Genomic DNA, 19,597 nt, shown 5'->3' with positions numbered 1-19,597 from the left:
CCAGAGAGAGATGGCATTCTTCCTGCCTTCCCAAAGGGTTGAAGCAACGTCACCTGCATTATGGCGTCCTTTTCATTTGTCATTGTCGGCGCTCCACAACAACACCTGAGTAAATAAGAACAAACTTTAGGCAACTCTACAATTATATATATAATTATAAAGGAGAAATTGTTATTCTTGTAAACAAGAAGCTAGCAACGCAAACACGTACAGTCGTTGTGGTACGCGAAGTGCTGTTGAGATGGTTATCAGTGGAGGCCGTTGATGACGTCAGATGAGCCCGTCCCCCTGCATTTGAATCGACAACATGTCGATCTCCAGATGTTGGTGACGCCGAGCGAGGAGATGCCATCGGCCGTGGTTCTGCCCCTCACCCCGTATGCTCAGGAGTGCGGATCAGCTGCACCGGATGCCGCCTATGTTCTTAATCCGAATGTTGTGGTGATGATGCTTGTGCTGTTCTGGTATGGTCAGCTGGGTCCGTTCATGGATGTCCCAGCAGCACCGCCCGTCGATGTTTGTCCGGTTGATCATGAGCTCTCTGCGAGTCGGATCGTCATGCGTTCCGGGCCAAAACGATGATCACAGGGCTCCGGCTGGATTCAAGCGCCCATAGCGGAGCCGGTCCCGGGCCGGGGTCGACAAGTATCATCGTCGGAGGGGTCTGACCACATAGAACGCCGTTTCTTGCCAGCGGTGGTGCCGGTAGCGAACCCTTTGGCGCATAAGGCCAGCTGCTTGCGGTTGGACTGTCCAGTCTTCCGGCACCTCCAGCAACTGTCAATTGGGTTCGTCGCCAGGCACGGACCTGTTACCACCCCGCGGATCCCTGCCTCTACTGTTTCCTTTCCAGGCTCTGCATGCAGTCGCATGTGTTATATAAACATCTAATCCAATACAATAGTATTCTAGCGGAACTTTGATTGTGGTTACCTGTGAACCTCTCTAATATGAAGCTGAAGGTGGACTCCGGGTCGGGATCGTAAGCGGCGTGGGCACGCCTGTTCGGACCTCCCTCGGCTTCTAGCCAGTATCGTCGTCGCTCGATGTCGGCGCTAGACCCGCCGCGTAGCCAGGAAGAGCGGACGAACGAAGAAGTCGCTCGGCTTGTGAATCGAACGGCCCTCCATGCTTCCTCCGAACGACTCTTGCGTTGAACGTGGGCCGAGAGGCGTTGTTCGAGCCGAGGACCCAACAGACCAGCGAGCGGTACAGCTGGAGAAATGTATGAAGATCGAGAGGACTATGTGTAGTGAGGTAGAGATGCGTGGTGAGGGGTTTATATAACTGAAGAATGGTGGTGTTATATTAGGTGGGAGGGGGAAGGGGTCCACACAGATGAATCGAGGAGGGGAGACCATTGATGATTAATCTTCTGTCTTTGAGCTGGTTCGTAGTTTGGTGGCAATCTGCAGTTTTGGAGTTGGGAGGGAGGAGCAGGAAAAAGAGTAGTTAGTCGCCTAACAATATCCCCATAAATAAAATGGGTTTTAACCTGTGTATCAAAAAAAGAGAAACTCCCATAGGAAACTTGAATCCTAACCATACATTCACTTTAAGTAGAGTTTATAATTTAATTAAATTATAATTTTAATTGATTTAGAGTTTTATTTTTATTTTTTTTTGAGAAAGATAGATAGTGACGTTACCGTTTCGTGTTATTTATTATAAATAAACTTAAGTTGAAAATGTCAATCAACAATTAGGATTCGAACACTTGGAATCTCGATAGGCAACCATCAATCCTATGCCCACTCGTTTAGGACGGCCGGTAGATTGATTTAGATTGATCCAACAATTAAACTGGGTGTGAGGTTTTTGACAATCTGTTAATAAAAAATTTCTAATATTGCAAACTTTTCATTAATTTTTTTACAAAAAATGTGCCTTATAGAGCGTTGCATCTTACATAGTACTCGATTCAGAATAATACAATCGCGGGACTTTAGGGTTAAAAAAAAGGAGCAAATTCAAACGTGGCATTCAAAAACATATAACAATATTATGAATATATTTCAAATTATCAATATATTTATGTCCTTGTCATTAATGCATGATATTAACAAATCCCCTTCTGCACATTAATTATGCATTTGTTTGGAACTAATTAATTCGCTATTATAGCTACTTATAGATAAATATGTGCAGTTGTAAGTGCAGGGCTACATAAATTTATTTTTATTAAAAATAACTTCATCTTTATTTGTCGGCTCAGTTTATTGAACTGCATTTTTGTTGTACTCGAAAATTTTTTTTTATCGATATCATATGGGTATCCATATTAATTAATCATAACAAATAAATTATCTGAAACTAAAATTATATTATATTTTTTGTGGAATCAATTTTCTTCTTTGTTCGCATTAATATATACTATGTTTTATTTACTATTTGTATAATTTTTGGTATGTTCAATTAATTTAATTTTAATTAGTACACTTCAATTGTATTTATAATTTTTTTCAATTAAGTTAATAAAAAGGATCGAAACATATTATGGAAAAATGAGAATTTTTATTTAGTTTTTAAATAAAATAATTTGTTTGGTACTTATGATAAATTTTCATAAATAGAATAAAGATTGATAGTTTGGAGGATATCCATGTAATCAAGATTAGAAGATGGATACTATGAAATTATTTGTTTTAAAAAAAAGTATTAGGACTTCAAGTAGGTGAATATGGATCATAGAAAAAATATGGATGTAGCTTTACAACCCCCCTATAGAGCGTATGAATAGTATTACTCTGGCAGATATTGTTGTGCAAATTTACCATGAATTTCTCAAACGACTGACAACTCCCATATTTGAATGTAGTGAATCTCGGGCGGGGGCAATTCTTACTAGATTGGAGGCGAGGGTAGCGTGTAGGGGGCAAATTCTCTACTAGGGTCGTCTGTTTTCAGTTCAACATTGGCTTTTTTTTTCTTTTCTTTTTTTTTTCTATCTACTTGTTTCTCATTCCGAGGTCATGACTTCTCAATACAAATATACTAAATTTATTTTCTTATTGAATGAAGTGGTCACGTGTTACCTATTTTTAACACAAATTTTTACAGATTGAATAAATATTCGTCGAAAACTTTCTTCGATAGAAATTCTCACCTTATATTTAAGGTATTGAAGATGCAAAATTTACGTTACTGTCCAAACTTCTTTTTTCCTTTTGAGGCCTTGTCTGTAGAACCCTATCCCGCAACCTTCCGAAGTATAAAAATATTAATATGAAAAGCAGGAAGGGAAGATATATCCTATTCGTTAACGTAACGCATCCAGTGATATTATCAACACGTGTGCATTTGGCCCTACGGGCGCATCCCTTAGACCGTTTGGTTTGGAAAGTAAGGAATAGGGAATAGGCTCTTATCCCCCTTTATATCCAAACCTAATATTTTTATCCGAGAATAGTAGTTCTCGGTTTATTCCACCAACACCCTCCATTTTCTATATAAAACTTTCTAATATTTTTCTATCCTCGAGAACAATTTCAATTTTCATCAATACACTATTTTTCTTATCCTATACTTGTCCATCCTAGTAATAGTTAGTTCTTGCTTATACCCGAACCAAACGGTACCTTAAAAAAAAATAAAAAATGGACAATTTCTTATATGTCAGAAATATCAAGTCCGACTTTTTAAATCAATACTTCTAAATTCAAATCTGCCTAATGGAAATGATAGTTCAAGAATAAACTTAAATAAAAATGAAATAGAATAGATATATTACAATTTATTGAAACATCAATAATATATATATATATATATATATTATATATTTATAATATATAGAATTATCTCCAGACTCTCTCTCTCTCTCTCTCTCTCTCTCTCTCTCTCTCTCTCTCTCTCTCTCTATATATATATATATATATATATAGTGTGAGGCTACTATGCTTCTGGAAGCACGGAGCTTTCCGTGCTTCCAGGTCGTTTTCGATGTTGCGACTTTCAAATCGTCGATCGGCTCCGTTAAACTTGATCTAGAGTATTTAAAGTACCTAGAAAATAAATTTTATGATTTTTCGATATCATTTGTCTAGTGATCGAATGGGCTCAAAATCTTTAATGGCCGTAGTGAGCTATTTGCAAGTTTAACGGTGTGGAAATATCCAAATCACATGAAATTTTGATAGAAAATTTTTTATACTATATAAAACAAGATCAATATCTTTGATCTAAAATTTTAATGTTCATATTATCATGTTTTGTAAGATTTTTATTTTCAGTCGTTGATTTTGAACCCCTTCATTCACTAGGCAAATAATATCGAAAAATCGTAAAATTTATTTTCTAGATACTTCAAATACTCTAGATCAAGTTTAACGGAGCCGATCCACGATTCGAAAGTCGCAACATCGAAAACGACCTGTAAGCACGAAAGGCTCCGTGCTTCCAAAAGCATATTAGCCTCACTATATATATATATATATATATATATATATATATATATATATATAGTAGGTCTTGTATGCTATTAGGAGCACAAAGGCCTCCGTGCTCCTAAGTCGTTTCCAATTATAGAGTTTCTGATTCGACGATCGGCTCTACTAGACTTGATCTAGCATATTTGAAGTATTTAGAAAATAAATTTTGTAATTTTTCGATATCATTTACCTAGTGATCAAAAGGGTTCAAAATTAATAATTTTTAATGGTTGATATATACAGTTTCCAAGTTTAACGGTGTAGAAGTATTCAAATCAGATAAAATTTTGATAGAAAATTCTTTATACTATTTACAGCAAGATCAATATTTTTGATCGAAAATTTTAGTGCTATATCACCACTTTTTATGAGATTTTTATTTTCAGCCGTTAATTTTGAACCCTTTCGATCGTTAGGTAAATGATATCGAAAAATCGCAAAATTTATTTTCTAGTTACTTCAAATATGCTAGATCAAATCTAACAGAGCCGATCGCCGATTCGAAAATTCTATAATCGAAAACGGCTTAGGAGCACGGAGGCTTCCGTGCTCCTAATAGCACACAAGACCTACTCTACATATATATATAACTAGGCTGGAATACTATTAATAGCACTAATGACTTAGTGCTATTAAGTTTTCTACCCTTGAATTAAAAGATGTGTGGTTAGGATAATGTGGACCCCTTAGGGTTGAATAGGTGGTTGGTTGAATAGTATAATCGAACGGATGAAAATGATAAAAAAGGTAAATCTAATGGCAGAAAACTTGATAGCACCAAATGTTTGGTACTATCGATAGTATCCCAGCCATAGTTAGTTAATTCGGATTCGACAAAAATTCGGTACGAATATAATACGCATAAAATTCGTTTTATAATTTTTAAATTCGTTGAAAAATTCGGCTTAAAAAAAGGATTCGGTATAAAGTGTAAAATATAAGATATAAAATATAAGATAATTTATATTTAAAAATAAAAATTATAAGTTTTTTATTCATATTTTCAATAATTTGAAAATAATTCGGGAATAATTCATGAATAATTCGCGAATAATTCGGCTGGCCCAAAAATTCGCGAATAATTCACTTTTTTGGAAAAAATTCGTAAACGGACCGCTTAATTCGAATTTTCAATAATTCGCGAATAATTCGCGAATTAACAAACTAGGATCCCAGCCGGACTATATATATATAGAGAGAGAGAGAGAGAGAGAGAGAGAGAGAGAGAGAGAGAGAGAGACAGAGAGAGAGACAGAGAGAGCTGGGCTGCTGTGCTCTCAGGAGCACGGAGCCCTCCGTGCTCCCGAGTTATTTTTTATGATGGAATTTCCAAATCGACGATTGGCTCCGTTAGACTTGATTTAGCGTATTTGAAGTTTCTAGAAAATAATTTTTGCAATTTTTCGATATCATTTACCTAGCAATCGAAAGGATTCAAAATCAAATTAATAATTTTTAACGGCTGAAAATGAAAATCATATAAAAAGTGATGATATAGCACTAAAATTTTCGATCAGAAATATTGATCTTGTGGTAGATAGTATAAAAAATTTTGTATCAAAATTTTATCTGATTTGAATACTTCTACACCGTTAAACTTGAAAACGGCAGATATCAACCATTAAAAATTATTGATTTTGAATCCTTTCGNATCAATTAGAATTCGAACTTAGAACTTCGGATATCGACCACAAAATTCTTTGCCACTTGCTCTGGAAACAAACGATAATATATATATATATATATATATATATATATATATATATATATATATATATATATATATATATAAAATCTTTTGTGGCATAAAGATTTTCTGTTTCAAGATTGGTAAAGACGAATTGTTGCCATTTCACGCTGCCTCTACGGGAACAAAGTCGTTCATTCGCAACATACACAAACTCACTACCGTTACAATGCAATGATTTGGTGTCTCCAGTCTCCGACTTCACCGTGCAATCAAAATACTTACCAAGCCGACGAGTAAATCAAAAGAGAAATGTCGAACAACATATTCGTGCATTCGTCTACATCATTTGCAGAACTTCACACGGCCTTGATTGACATTTCAGCATTCGTCTACACCATTCGGCCCGTAGGCCTTTAGCCCATTTGCTCTCCCCACTTCAGAGTTGGATTACAGTATTTTAAGTTTGAAGACCATTGAAATTTGAAGCTGCCGTTGACGCAACTAGATTCCTTCAACTGCATTAAATACGAAGGAGGTGAGAATTTACACCGCTATCTATTTTCACACTTTCATACTCGTTTAAATTTTCAACAAATATAATATATATATATATATTAAAAAATTTTATTACTAGAATTTTAGGCCAATCCAAATAAAAATAAACCTGTGTTTTATGAACTTTAGTTATTAGATTGAAATTCTAATTTTCCAATTTTCAATATCTTAACGAGCCACCTCTTATTCGGCTCGTTCATTAAACGTGTCGAACATGGGCGTTCGAACATGAGTTGACACCGGCATGCTTGAATGCGGCTCGTTCACAGCCCTCGCCACCACCCTCACCGAGACACCCAGGTCTCACAGCCTTCGGACGGCACCGTGCAGAGCAGATCTGATGACATAATTCAGAATGTCTTAGTGAGACGCACGTCACTCCGACCAAAGTCAGATATTAGGAATCTAGATTGGATGCCATGCGTCTCGCTACGCTCCTTTGTAAAAACACAATCTTTTCAAAATAATAAAAATTTAAATCAAGGCAAAGTCTACGAACGATCAATTTGGTCTCTTAAAACTTCAATTCCTATCCAATTCCATTATGAGAGGTGGCAAAAGACACTAATTAAACAGTCATTAAAATGACAGGAAACCTGATTTCAAATGGGTATAATGTTACATTCTCCTATGTGGAAGCTGATAACAAGCCTTATTTAAGATAAATTTATTTTAGAAACTAAATTAAATTTATCCTATAGATCAGGCATTCCGGCGTAATTTACCTCAAAACCATAGCAATACCATCATCTCTTTTTACTCCATCTCCTCGCATCTCCTCTGTTAACTCTTCAGGACATGTTTGCTGCTGGGACTGACAGCGCCTCGAGCACGATGGAGTCGGCAATGACCTAGCTGATCAAGCATCCGAAGGTAATGGCGAAGGTCCAAACCGAGATAAGAGGTGTAATGGAAAGGCGAACAGAGACAGGAGATAACGAAATAGCAAAGATGAGCTACCTGAAAATGGTGGTGAAGGAAACTTTTAAGTATCCTTTGATTCGAAAATAAGCTGTTTTTGATTATTCCTGATATAGGTACAACTCTTGGAATAAGCAGGAATGAGATCAATTTTGCGTTTGGATGAAAATTAGATTGCCCCTGAGAAAAAGATTTAGATAGTTTGATTGAAACAGTGAGGATAAGAGTAATTATAGTTTTAAAATAATAAGTAATTTAGCTAATTAATTAACGTAAAAATATTAATTAAAAAATAGTTTAATTTTATTAATTAGGTTATCATGAATACTACCAGAAAACCAAAAATGTTAATTAATAAATTAATTAACCACAAGTAATTTAATAAATTAATAAATCTATTAGTTAATTATTTAATAGTTAGATAATTAGTTAAGAAAATAATTAGATTAGTAAAATATTAATTAGTTAATCAATATAAATATTAGTTATTGCATAAACACAATAAGAAATAATTATATTTTTAATTATCTAATTAATTATAAATAATAAATTAATTACTCATATACTTAATTAAATATTTATTAGAGTAATAAATCAAGTGGTTGATTATTTATCTAGTTAATTAGTAAATTAATTAGCATATAGTACATTATTTAATATATTTTATTATTAAATTAGTAGAGGTGTAAGTGGAGGAATTGTTGTTCCACCAAAAGAGTGGAACAACAATGCTAGAATAACCCATTAAGAGGGAAAGTAGATTTTTTTTTTTCTTTTTTTTTTTTTTTGGTGTTTGGAAACAAGGAGAGGAATAAGACCCTTATTCCCCTCCTTCCACAACCAAACAATGTCTTCAAGGTTCGATCAGAGTTTGGCGGATTATGGGGGGGTAAGCATGAAGTACCTGCCATTCGATGGCAGGAGAAGAATTTGGATTAGCAAATGTGGAAATTGGGCTTGCTCAGATACTTACCATTTCAATTGGAAGCTCGCGATGGGATTAGACCTGAAGAACTAATAAGCATGGATGAGACCTTTGGAGCGGCATTGAGGAGGAAACATCAACTGTGCCTGGTTGCCACACCTTATGATCCATATGTATAGGCTTTGGATAGTGTCCACAATCTTCATGAAGTAATATTATTTCCAGCTGCATCTAGCTGTACTTGGTGATAATTGAGTTATACCAGAAAGAGTTCCATTTTTTCAGTCAGGAGCACAAGAAATCTGAGAATGTTGGTTATTTCTTCCCCAGCATGAGTTACTTTTCTCTTTCCACTGCTTTAGGGCGTACGGTTTCTAGTTCTGTTCAACTCTGCAGCAAGGAACAACTCTTTCCCGTAAGTTTGGATAAGAAAGGTGATTTGTAAAAAATATTAGGTCGCCAAAGAATTATTATAAAAGTTCAGGCAAGATCAACATCTAGTACCAGACATTGTCTAAATAACAAGTCGAGATGAATTTAGTTTCTCCACATAATTGAATAATAAAAAGTACTGCCACGAGATTCCATTGAAATGAAATAAATAGGGTAGCAAAAGAGTGTCTTGGAAGCGATTAGATGAGAGGTCACCTTGAATTCTGGGCCTGTGCAGCTCAAATTACAAGTGGGTGCGCAAGTTTATCTAATTAACTGCATGATCTTGGTCAATGACTTACCTTTGTTCAACAGGTTATATTTCCTAATTTGCCTTAAAGAGCAACAACCTACACACAATGGTTCAAATATTAAGATGCCCATATCATGTCACTTTTCCACCTATCATGTCAAAGATTCAACCATTCATCACATTCTCCTTTATTGTTTAACACGAAATAATCTGCCTTAGGCATTTATGCTTCCCGTAGCAAGAGTACTCTACTATTTTCTATGCACGGTACTTCAACGGCAGCACCATTCTATGTCAGAAAGCACAAAGCACACCCCCAAAAAAAAAAAAATCCAAAACAATTAATGAAGTAGCATAATATTCATCTCCGTTGCTCAAAACTAACAAAATAAATTGTTCGAAAGTAAAACCATCTAATTAGAGATTTAGAGATATCTTGAGGGATGATGTAAAAATCTTCATTAACTATTTTGCTCATAAGTCATAATACCGATTATCCAGATCATTTTAGAACAATTTTTTGAAAATGCTCAAAAATAGGTGGAAATCAACTTACATAAATTTCATTCAATCTATTGGTTAATACAGAAGTATCAAGCTATAAATAGGCATAATGAGATAAAAGGAATAATACCAATATCAAGATGCAAAAAGATGGCCTTGAATCAGTAAGAGAAACAGAAGAGCCTGATTTCATAGACATACCTGTCATCTCCGCCAATCGCTTTGACCTCTTCCGTTTCACCTTACCTGCCTCCTAGGCTAACTCTTAAAGTGTGTAGATTGTAATAAAAATTCATCATTCTAGAATACCCACCTGCCAGAAATGATTTTTGATAAGCTACTCCATACCCTATGCAACCATCTCATAGGTAGTAATTCTTCCATTGAGAATCCACTGTCACAGTTTTGTCATCTATATAATTAACATTAATGCACTAACACAAGCTTAGGAATCGCCGAAGGAAAGATTTCAAAGTTTGCTGACTTAATATACAACCATATGCAACTTTTTAGGTCTTCTAAAGTAGTTTGAGCATGCAAAAAGGCTATAGCAATTAGGAAGCCTCTGAAACACTTCTATCAGTAGCATGTACATGTGGCAGCAGGAAACAAACCTAGCTGCTCTACATTGTTAAGGGCAAATAAATGAGTTTATTATGTAAGAAGCCATCCAAAACTTTGGAAGTCCCCTTCAATAACACTTATATAACAAACCTCGAAGCTGTTCAAACAGTCAGATGTAACGGAAATTATTTTTAACAGGTTTTGCAGTCAGACTATAACATATAACTTATAAATCAGTAAACCACTTCATATCAAAGAGAAGGGAACAGTAACCAGACCAGCTATGACAGAGAACCGGCCACCAATTTAAATCAGAAAAACCAATGAAATGCAGGTATATGTGCTTTCCTCTCTAGTAACTTTTATTACTATAAAAGCTCATAGTATGTTTAGCAATAAGATATGAAGCAATCAGAATATCATAGTTTGGAGTTTGTACTGCTAGAGCCAATTGTATGAAGTTTCAGCAGTCAGAATGAAATGATGCCTTCTTTTAACTCGGTTCGCTAGATAAAAAAATTAAACTGCCTTGTTCATCAATACCTTCAAGCATTGACCTTTATACATTTATAATCTTGTCAGCCCCCGCAGGCCTTGTAATCCATGGATGCAAACTTATTTTCTCCATTCCTCATACCTTCTCCCTCTATCTGTTAGCATGTAATCTCCATTTCTTTGCTTTTAGGAACACTGGTAAAGTAATCTTCTGGAATGAGCCTCGCATTCCCAACTTCTGACCTCAATCTATCCGCCAAGTGGATCTTCCCAGATTCGGAAAGCCCCTCAAGAAGCTCTTTCAATAAAGCTTCATCTGGACTCATCCATCTCTCCAACAACTCCTTCAGTACCTCCACTGCTCCCTCAAAATCCTTATTCTTACAAAAGGTAGATATTAACAACATATACAAATCTCGACTGAGATGAAACCCGCTCTTTTTCATGGCTGTGTAAATCTGAAGTGCCCGCTCGGAATTCTCCCTCTTGCATTGCCCACGAATAAGAGCAGCAAATGTCGACGCATTGGGCCCAAGATTAGCTTTATCGAGCTCTTTCACCAAGTAAGCGGCCTTCTTCGTCTTCCCTTCATTGCAAAGCCCCAAAATGAGTGCATTATATGTTGTGATATCAACTTCCACCCCATTATTCACCATCTCCGCAAAAAGTCTCGAGGCCATCTCACTGCTGTTAATAGAACTATAACCACTGATCAAAGTATTGTAAGTAACCGTGTTTGGACTCAATCCCGCAGATTTCATCTCAGCAAAAATCCTATTGGCTTCGTGCATCTTTCCTTCCTTGCAGAACCCATTAATCAGAGTATTATAAGTTATCGCATTCGGCTCTAAACCCTTACTGCCCATCGAATTCTTGAGCTTCACAGCACCACTCATGAGACCATTCTTACAGTGAGCGGAGATCAACGTGTTGAAAGAAGCGACAGTGGGACTAAACCCTAAAGATTCCATTTTTCCGAACACCTCCAAAGCCTTCTCCAACTTCCCCGCCCCGCAGAACGCGCACATGACCATATTGAGAGTAAACACATTGGGGGAGATCCGGCTCCGGCGCATCTCCCGGTAGAAGGAGAGGGCGATGTCAGCGCGGCCGAAGCGGAGAAGCGAGCTCAGGAACGCGTTGCAAGATCGCACCTTTGGGAGGAAGCCGTAGTCCCGCATCCGGCGGAGGGTGTCGGTGGCGTCGCGGAACTTGTTGGCGTGGGCGTAGGCGGCGAAGAGGGCGTCGAACACGGCGGGGGAGGAGTCGCAGAGGCGGTAGGAGAAGAGGAGGGCGTCGAAGAGCGCCGAGGAGGAGACCTGGCGATCGGGGAGGAGGGAGGTGCGCAGGATGGATTCGGCGGAGCGGAAGCGGCGGGATTTGGTGAGGGCGTGGAGGAGGATGGAGCGGGTGAGGAGGGATTGGGAGCTAGGGTTTCGGAGGGAGGCGAAGCGGAAGAAGAGGAGGGAGAGGACGGGGTCGGGGAGGAGGCGGAGGAGGAGAAGCGGCGAAGCGAGGCAGGTTTCATCGTTTGATGGGTATCAGGGAGTTCGCTTTTTTTTTTTTTTTTTTTTTTTTTTTGTACGGAGAAAAGAGGAAAACCGGAAAGATGAATAAAGCATGAGAAAGAGAGCGATCGAAAACAATATTTTGAAAAGCTATTAATTTTTTTTAAGAATAATTTTGCACAGATTTATTCCTGTGTATGCTTATTTTAAAGAATACATAGAATATATTTTTATAGGTTGACTATAATTTATAATTTAGAGTTCACGTAGAATAGTATAAAAATTAAAATCTACTATTAAAATTAATAGACCATTTTAAATATAATTAAAAAATGTTTATTTAAGAGCAGAATGATTATTATGCAGAAAAAAAATCAATTTTAACCCATCAACTAATACAGAGAAATACATTTGCCAACTACGCTGCCACTGAGAAATATGTGCAATTTTATCATTTTTGTAGGAACACATACGCAATTAGCCCTATTTTAAATTAATTTTATATTTTTTATAATCTTACGCTAAGACCAAAAAAATGAAAATTAGGTTTTTCGTTCTGTTTTTTTGTATCTACTTACTCATCGATATAAATTCTTATATTTATTTGTATCTTTATTTTATCTTGAACGATTAGAAAATATTTTGAACTTATTTTTTAACCAAAAAAATTACCTAAATTATACAGGGTTTTGGTGCACTCTACCCATTTTTACTGAGCCAAAAATTAACCAAACACTCCACAGCCCCACATTTATGTCTTTATCGAAGAAATAATCACATTGATCAGAAGAGTTTATTGAGGGAAAGGTTTAAGACTTTTGGATCTCACCTATCTGATCTAGTAGTTAAAACAAAAATCCTTTGAATATGCAATGAGAACAATACAAAGCTTCAGAAAAGAATTTATGATGCTTCTGAGGTTAAGTTATCCATTGCAATTTGCAAGCAAGCAAAGTATTTATCAAGTGACCCACTAAGCTAATCACATCTCCCATAGAACTAAATACTTGGCATTGGATTGTTCTCTGGGAGAGCATTAATGCATTACCACTTCCAATTCACTAGATCTCACAATAATGTCTACAACAAGTATTCGCATCCTTGTTAGTAAAAGCAGATAAAATCTCACTCATTCCTCGGATGCTTCAGCGGCTGCGATCTCTGAATCTAATACGGTTATTAGTTGTTGGCTTACGCTGTTCGCTACAGATATCATGTCAAGAACGACGCTTGGGTCCAATCCTGCGCCTCCACGTTTGGTTAGCCCGCATATTTGCCCCCGCCTATTCACCGAGACCGAAATAGCAGAGCTCATTTGAGATTCCTCTTCTGATGTAGCATCTACTATATAGTGCCTGCCAACCTAGTAAAAAGAAGAAATATGCCACTTACTTCAAGTGAATAATTTGGTGGTGCCAAGAAACGAAAAATGTCACCTTGAATCACATGAAGAAGAGTATCCGACAGTTTATTTTATGAAGGTCATAAAGAGTTCATCTATATGTATCTATAAAGGTTCAATTTGACAACCTATAGAAAGTGTTTACAGTTTCAGAGAGAAAATAAACATATATTGCATGTTATGCCATTGATGGGATTCAATTTCACAACATATAAGAGAAGGATAAAGAAGTCAACCATTGTACTAGAGCCTCAGATGTGCTTAAAAGTGAAATCACTACAAATTTCGAAGGTTCTTACAAAGTAGTTCTATAATATTTGAATGAACCCACACATTATATATGATAAGAGTTAGGTTTATATTATTTTTATTTTTGATGATTATTTGCTATATTCTATAAGGCCTAGTTTGGTTGCTTATTTTCCTTTTTCTTTTTTTTTTAATTAAACACAAATTTTGTGTGATTGGGTGCACCTCTCGTTTTGTATCATTGTTACTTAGCTTGCAACATACAGCAGCTAGACACAGGACAACATCTTAAAATGAAAAGGATGCCAAAAAAAGTAACTAGCAAATTTTCTTTTTCCTTTTTTTTCTTTTTACTGCCAAACAAATGCTGCGAATGCATAGAGCAACAAGCAATTCGCCATCCTCCCTCACCCAATCACACGAAAGTTTTATTGAACACAATACATTAGACAATTTAATTTTTCTTGTAATTTGGACTGGTTATTTTATATCTTATATCATATGTTATTAAACCAGCAGTCCAACCAGTTGACACACTGCTCTGACCAATGACCCAGTGACTCGATTACTGAGCAGGTCAATGTCTAATAGATGTTCGATAACTACAGTTTATAGTACTTGCGATCAATGAAAGCAACTTACTTTGGTTAAAGTTACTATAACTGGAACTCCAGAAGTGTCAAACTGTAGAAACTCTTCATCACTGACATCAACATCTGGTTGCTCATCGGATGAGGCACCAAGAACACTAACTTTTGGTATTCCAGTATTGCTTAAGGCAACCTAGCAAAGAAAGAGAATTGCTTTATTAACAGATCTGACAGAACTAAATTGCATCAGTTCTTATCATGTGTTGATATTGCATGGTGCAAAATACTTCCCAAAGCATGAGAATGATTTTAATTACTCTCAGTCAATTCTTTTTAATCCACAAGTTTCAAATTTTCAAGTAAGAAATGTCTAGCTAGATTCTAACTATATATGGAGGCAAATGAATAACAACTACACTCTACAATTTCCCAAAAGCCCAATACAAAAATAATAAACATGGTGAGAAAAGACATTAACTCTTCTTTTAAAACCTCTTTCTACTCCTTTTATGTTTTAAGATCTCCTTGTGGTCTGATTTCCCTTCATATTGGGATTCTCTAAATGAATTGCAAGGGATTAAAGCTCGTATAGCAATTGGGTCTCAAGCACAAAAAGCCATGTAATCTGGACAAACAATAAAAATACTAAAATAAGTTTTGGCCAGAAAAATGTTCCAAGTCCCGACAATAGGCTTATCCCACAAGTATAAAACATAGAGCTAAAGTATAAAACATAGAGCTTACTGTCAAACTCGTAATTTCAATACGAAGCAACAAATGAAAAATAAAAAATAAAAAACAAAATAACATTAACGCCAATGGTAATAGGCTATAGAGGAAAAACACCAAACAGTTCAATAAAAGGAAGGTGTAAAACCTAATATAGACTTATAGGATGTGGTAGTGGCAAGCTCCATACTCTCATTCAGGACCTAGTTTCAACTGGACAATTGGTCATAAAAACTCAGATCAATTATTTAATAGATTCTTCTTTTACTTAAGGTAGTACTCCAGAATGCTGCAGTGGAAACTGAATTAAGTAACGACAATCCAATCCAAAAATTATTACCTTAATAGCAGCAGCTAACGCATCCAGTAAATTACCATCTGAACTGATGACAAGTCCATCAATATAAAGATCCCAGCAAACTTTACCGTCAACGATAATCAGAGAGGAGAGATCAATTCCAGCCCCTGGAATTCAGATCCAACCAAAACCATAATGAATCAATTAAGTCAAATAACAAACCACAAGTTAGATAAATGTTGTCTTAGAACATGAGAGCAATGAGTAAGCATTTCATTTCTTCCATACCATGCACTTCGTAGAGCAAGTGATGCAAAATGGTAACATTAAAATGATATGACAGCATCGAAGGCATGTTACCGTGGATGCAAGTTAGAATTCCATTGAAAATCATTGCAAGAATAAGTGATGAAAGCAGTAACACCAAAATCATTGCAAGAATAAGCAATAAAAGCAGTAACTCTGTCATGCGCTGACGATATATATTTATACTCTAGAAACAGCAAAGCAGGTAATATATTCATTATTCAAATATAAATCAGTGGCATGTAAAAGAGGCCCTCATATTTCAATAATCATAATTTCACAAGCATATTAATTGCCAGAGAGAAGATAAAATTTTTTTGCCGGAGGAAACAATACATTTGGAATGCTTTTCATTAGGCACCAATCAGGGATGCAAACCTCAATAATTTGGCCTTTAATGCATGGCAGCGCTATCATTAATATGACATTAAAGGAACCAAATAATAATCGTACATCCATTCTTATTCTATATTTTTTATAATAAACTTCCTCAGCGATGTTCTGAAGTTTAATACCTGCCCCGCTCGTACCACCAAGTAAGCATCTCTGAAGTGCAACAGAGAGGTCATTTGATAACTCTTCACCACCTCGGCCCTAAGAAGATGCACAAAGTTTGAACTAATAAGGAAGATAGTGTAACCGAGTAACACCAGGAACAAATATTATATTTAACAACTAACACTAAAAGGCAACCACCGAACTTATACAAGAAAATGTTACATTCCTTCTTATAAAATATGCAAAAAGGAGGCAAACAAGAGAAGCAAGAAGCACATGACCAAACATACATGAAATTTCAATCTACACTTAAAGCAAAAGAACACACTGTGCAGCCCAGTCGGCCAACCTCAAACATAGGAGCTGCTGTAGGGCTGCAATCAACAAATATAGACACTTTTCCTTTGTCAGGTCGGAGAATGCTTGGCTTCCCAAGTTCAGCCTGTAAAACACAAAGTTAGCACGATACAGTGAATGATTTTTAAAGATTAACATAAAAAGGACACAAATATGTAACCTACATTGCATTAAGGTTTTTTGCTTTGCAAGTCCTGATATGTGGATTTCCCTGCACGGACTATGTTCAAGTAATCAGCTTGATTTTCAGGGTTATGTCCAAAAGTCTAAAAGCTGTTGCATCTTTTCTCACGACTTATATATATTCAAACAGGCCAAACCTTATTTGATCTTCCCCTCCTAGTAGCAACATCAACTGTTAATTTGATTATTCCTCCTTATTAGTCCATTACAAAGCTCTCTTTTATGCAATCAAACCATCTAAGACTGTTTCCTATGTTCAACTTAATCAACACTGTCAACAGTCATCACAAATAAAGTTGATTCTCCTTATGCCGTTTACAGTGTAACCTACTCGTCCACGTCGACATTACAGGTATGCAAATTTTACGAACATATAGTCAGCAACCGCACTTGACTAATCATAAAACCACTATTCAAATTGTCGCCAAGATGCAACACTAATCCAATACCACCAAAGCAAAAATGATGCACTCTCTATCAGCTAAATACCAAGGATTTAAGTGTCGTGGCACAGCATAGCATGGTGCATGACATGCCATGCTAATATGTGTCATTCACAAAAATACCTATATGCTGACACGCAATGATATGAATTTTTTTTTTTTTTGCATCAATATATTCTAATTGATTATTATATATCTTTATCATATCTTTTTGCATTTTATTGATGTAACTACTTGCTAATTTCAAAAAAAAAAAAAAAGAATGATTTTGAACCGTGCCATGGTATCGTACCGATATTTTGTCGGCATATTATGACCAATAGACACAATCAGTGTCGATGGGCGCTTAAATACTTGCTGAATACATACATGCCTTAAACAAATATTAGAGCAAAATATTCGTACCTTAATGCTAGCTATGACGTCCGTCGCACCCAACCTAACACGAGCCGAACCATTTGCCTATCATGAAGCCCCAGAAATTCAAGCACAAAGAATACATAGAGAATGAAATAAATTCTCATACTTTAACCCAATAAGCAAATTTTTTGATGGAATATAAGATGCAACCTGCGGGATGACTCCGGTCTCGACGGAGATAGACCGGAACTGAAGCCTCTTACGGCCGTCCGATCGAAGGTCTTGCGCGATCCCGCCGCGAATGAAATGCTTCTCCCCCTCCGAGAGCCCCACCATTATATGCAGAGCTAAAACAAGTAGATGAACACAAACGAATCTTCAGAGGCATTTCATCAAACAATAAGCGTGCATATGCAAAAAATAATAATAATAAAGCAAAAACCCCATCTTTGGGACTAATCGAATAATCTTGCGACAAAGTATTTCTTTTTTTTAACGGTTAGAAGGATCAAAAAGAAGGATTTGGGGAAAATGCATTACCTCTTCTTCGAGAATCTAAGAACGAGAACGAGTATACGCGCGAGCAAAGCGTATGAAGCGTGCTCGAGAGGAGGGAGTGAAAAGGAAAATACAAAGAAGGAAAATTACAAAAGGTTCGAACCAACAGGAGGAGCCAACGTGTGATGTGTCCCAAGGCGAAACACTAGGGTTTGGTCCGTTTGGATAAATGGCGATCTCGGATCCGGATGCTTACGACAAATCCGGATCCAACTCTTAATTCCATTTAATGTGGGTTATGTGTTGGATCCTCATGGCTTCGGTGGGCCTTCACCTTTAAATGGAAAAAAAATTTAGCATACACTAGGGTAGCGTACAAGCGTCTGGTTTAGGTATAAGAAAGAACTAGTTATTACAGAAATAAGTACAAGTATGAGGATAAAAAAAATAGCGTTTGGATGAAAATTGGTTGTTCCCGAAAATAAAAAAAATGACGTTTGGACTTTGGATAGATAATATGGAATAAGAAAAATAATAAATAGTTATGTATAGAAAATAGAGGTGTTGATGTAGATAGTTATACCAGATTATTTTAGATAACCGAGAACTACTATTTTCGGGTAAAAAATTTGCATTTGGGTATAAAGGGGGATAAGAGGTTATCCCTCCCCTTATCCCCAATCCAAACACTGGCTAGTTATATTGCTGAGTTAGCATCTCCAACAAATTAAATATTTTTTTTTGAATTCAGCTGTTACATTATGATTATTAAAAAAATATTTTTATTATACTTTTTTTCTAAAAAAAATAATGTGATTGACCGATTGTTGATAATGAAATATAAATATGTATAGTAGACTTTCTCGAACTAGACTAGAATATTATTAATAGTACTAAGTCATTGATGCTGGTAGGTTTTCGGCTCTTGAATTAGGGAATGTGCAGTTAGGATGATAGTAGTTCTCTAGATTTGAGTGGGTGGTTGGTTGGTTGAATAGTATGATCTAACGGATAAAAATAGTCAAAGAGATAATCTAACGGCAAAAAACTCGATAGCACCAGACGCTTAGTGTTATTGATAGTATAGTAGGTGGACTCGACTATCTCCTCAAATAGAGGCATATGCCAAAAATAACAAAGGTAAACTTCAAATACTACCCTATGATTTTATATTTTCTTACTTTAGTACCCTGTGGTTTAAAGTTTATCAAGTTAGTGTCCTATGATTTTATTTTTATCTTTTGGTCAGTTTTTTCGTTAATATTTTATTAAATTATATACAAAGAACTTCAGATTAGTCCACCTAAGTTTATCGAATATTCACTTTAGTACCCTTTAGTTTTAACTTTGTTACTAATTTCACGAAAAAAATTAATAGAATTGATAATAAAAAAATAAAAAAGAAACCAC

At 36.0% G+C, this 19,597-nt stretch overlaps 2 protein-coding genes across 7 annotated transcripts; both read right to left on the bottom strand.

The window, feature by feature from the left end:
* On the bottom strand, nt 6,247-12,095 carry LOC109721409 (pentatricopeptide repeat-containing protein At4g26680, mitochondrial-like). 6 transcript variants are annotated; one of them, XM_020249033.1, is made up of 7 exons: nt 10,815-12,095; nt 9,909-10,020; nt 8,567-8,908; nt 7,633-7,773; nt 7,398-7,527; nt 6,853-7,009; nt 6,247-6,632 (listed from the first exon to the last, which is right to left on the bottom strand). In XM_020249033.1, exon 1 carries the CDS (start codon nt 11,945-11,947, stop codon nt 10,925-10,927), a length of 1,023 nt encoding a protein of 340 aa, XP_020104622.1. In that variant the 5' UTR covers nt 11,948-12,095; the 3' UTR covers nt 6,247-6,632; nt 6,853-7,009; nt 7,398-7,527; nt 7,633-7,773; nt 8,567-8,908; nt 9,909-10,020; nt 10,815-10,924. The 6 variants fall into 6 exon arrangements, with proteins under 6 accessions (XP_020104622.1, XP_020104623.1, XP_020104619.1 ...); XM_020249034.1 differs by having other exon boundaries at nt 7,398-7,523; XM_020249030.1 differs by having other exon boundaries at nt 7,398-7,773.
* LOC109720974 (exosome complex component RRP42-like) lies at nt 13,165-18,391 on the bottom strand. Its single transcript, XM_020248354.1, has 8 exons — nt 18,230-18,391; nt 17,900-18,036; nt 17,735-17,791; nt 16,696-16,788; nt 16,364-16,442; nt 15,585-15,709; nt 14,568-14,708; nt 13,165-13,637 (listed from the first exon to the last, which is right to left on the bottom strand). The coding sequence occupies exons 2-8, from the start codon at nt 18,023-18,025 to the stop codon at nt 13,404-13,406; spliced, it is 855 nt and encodes a 284-aa protein (XP_020103943.1). The 5' UTR covers nt 18,026-18,036; nt 18,230-18,391; the 3' UTR covers nt 13,165-13,403.

The sequence above is a fragment of the Ananas comosus genome, linkage group 15 (assembly GCF_001540865.1).
Source record: "Ananas comosus cultivar F153 linkage group 15, ASM154086v1, whole genome shotgun sequence".
NCBI lineage: Eukaryota > Viridiplantae > Streptophyta > Magnoliopsida > Poales > Bromeliaceae > Ananas > Ananas comosus.
Note: the sequence above shows the minus strand (reverse complement) of the source record. Positions and strands in the feature narration are given on the sequence as shown.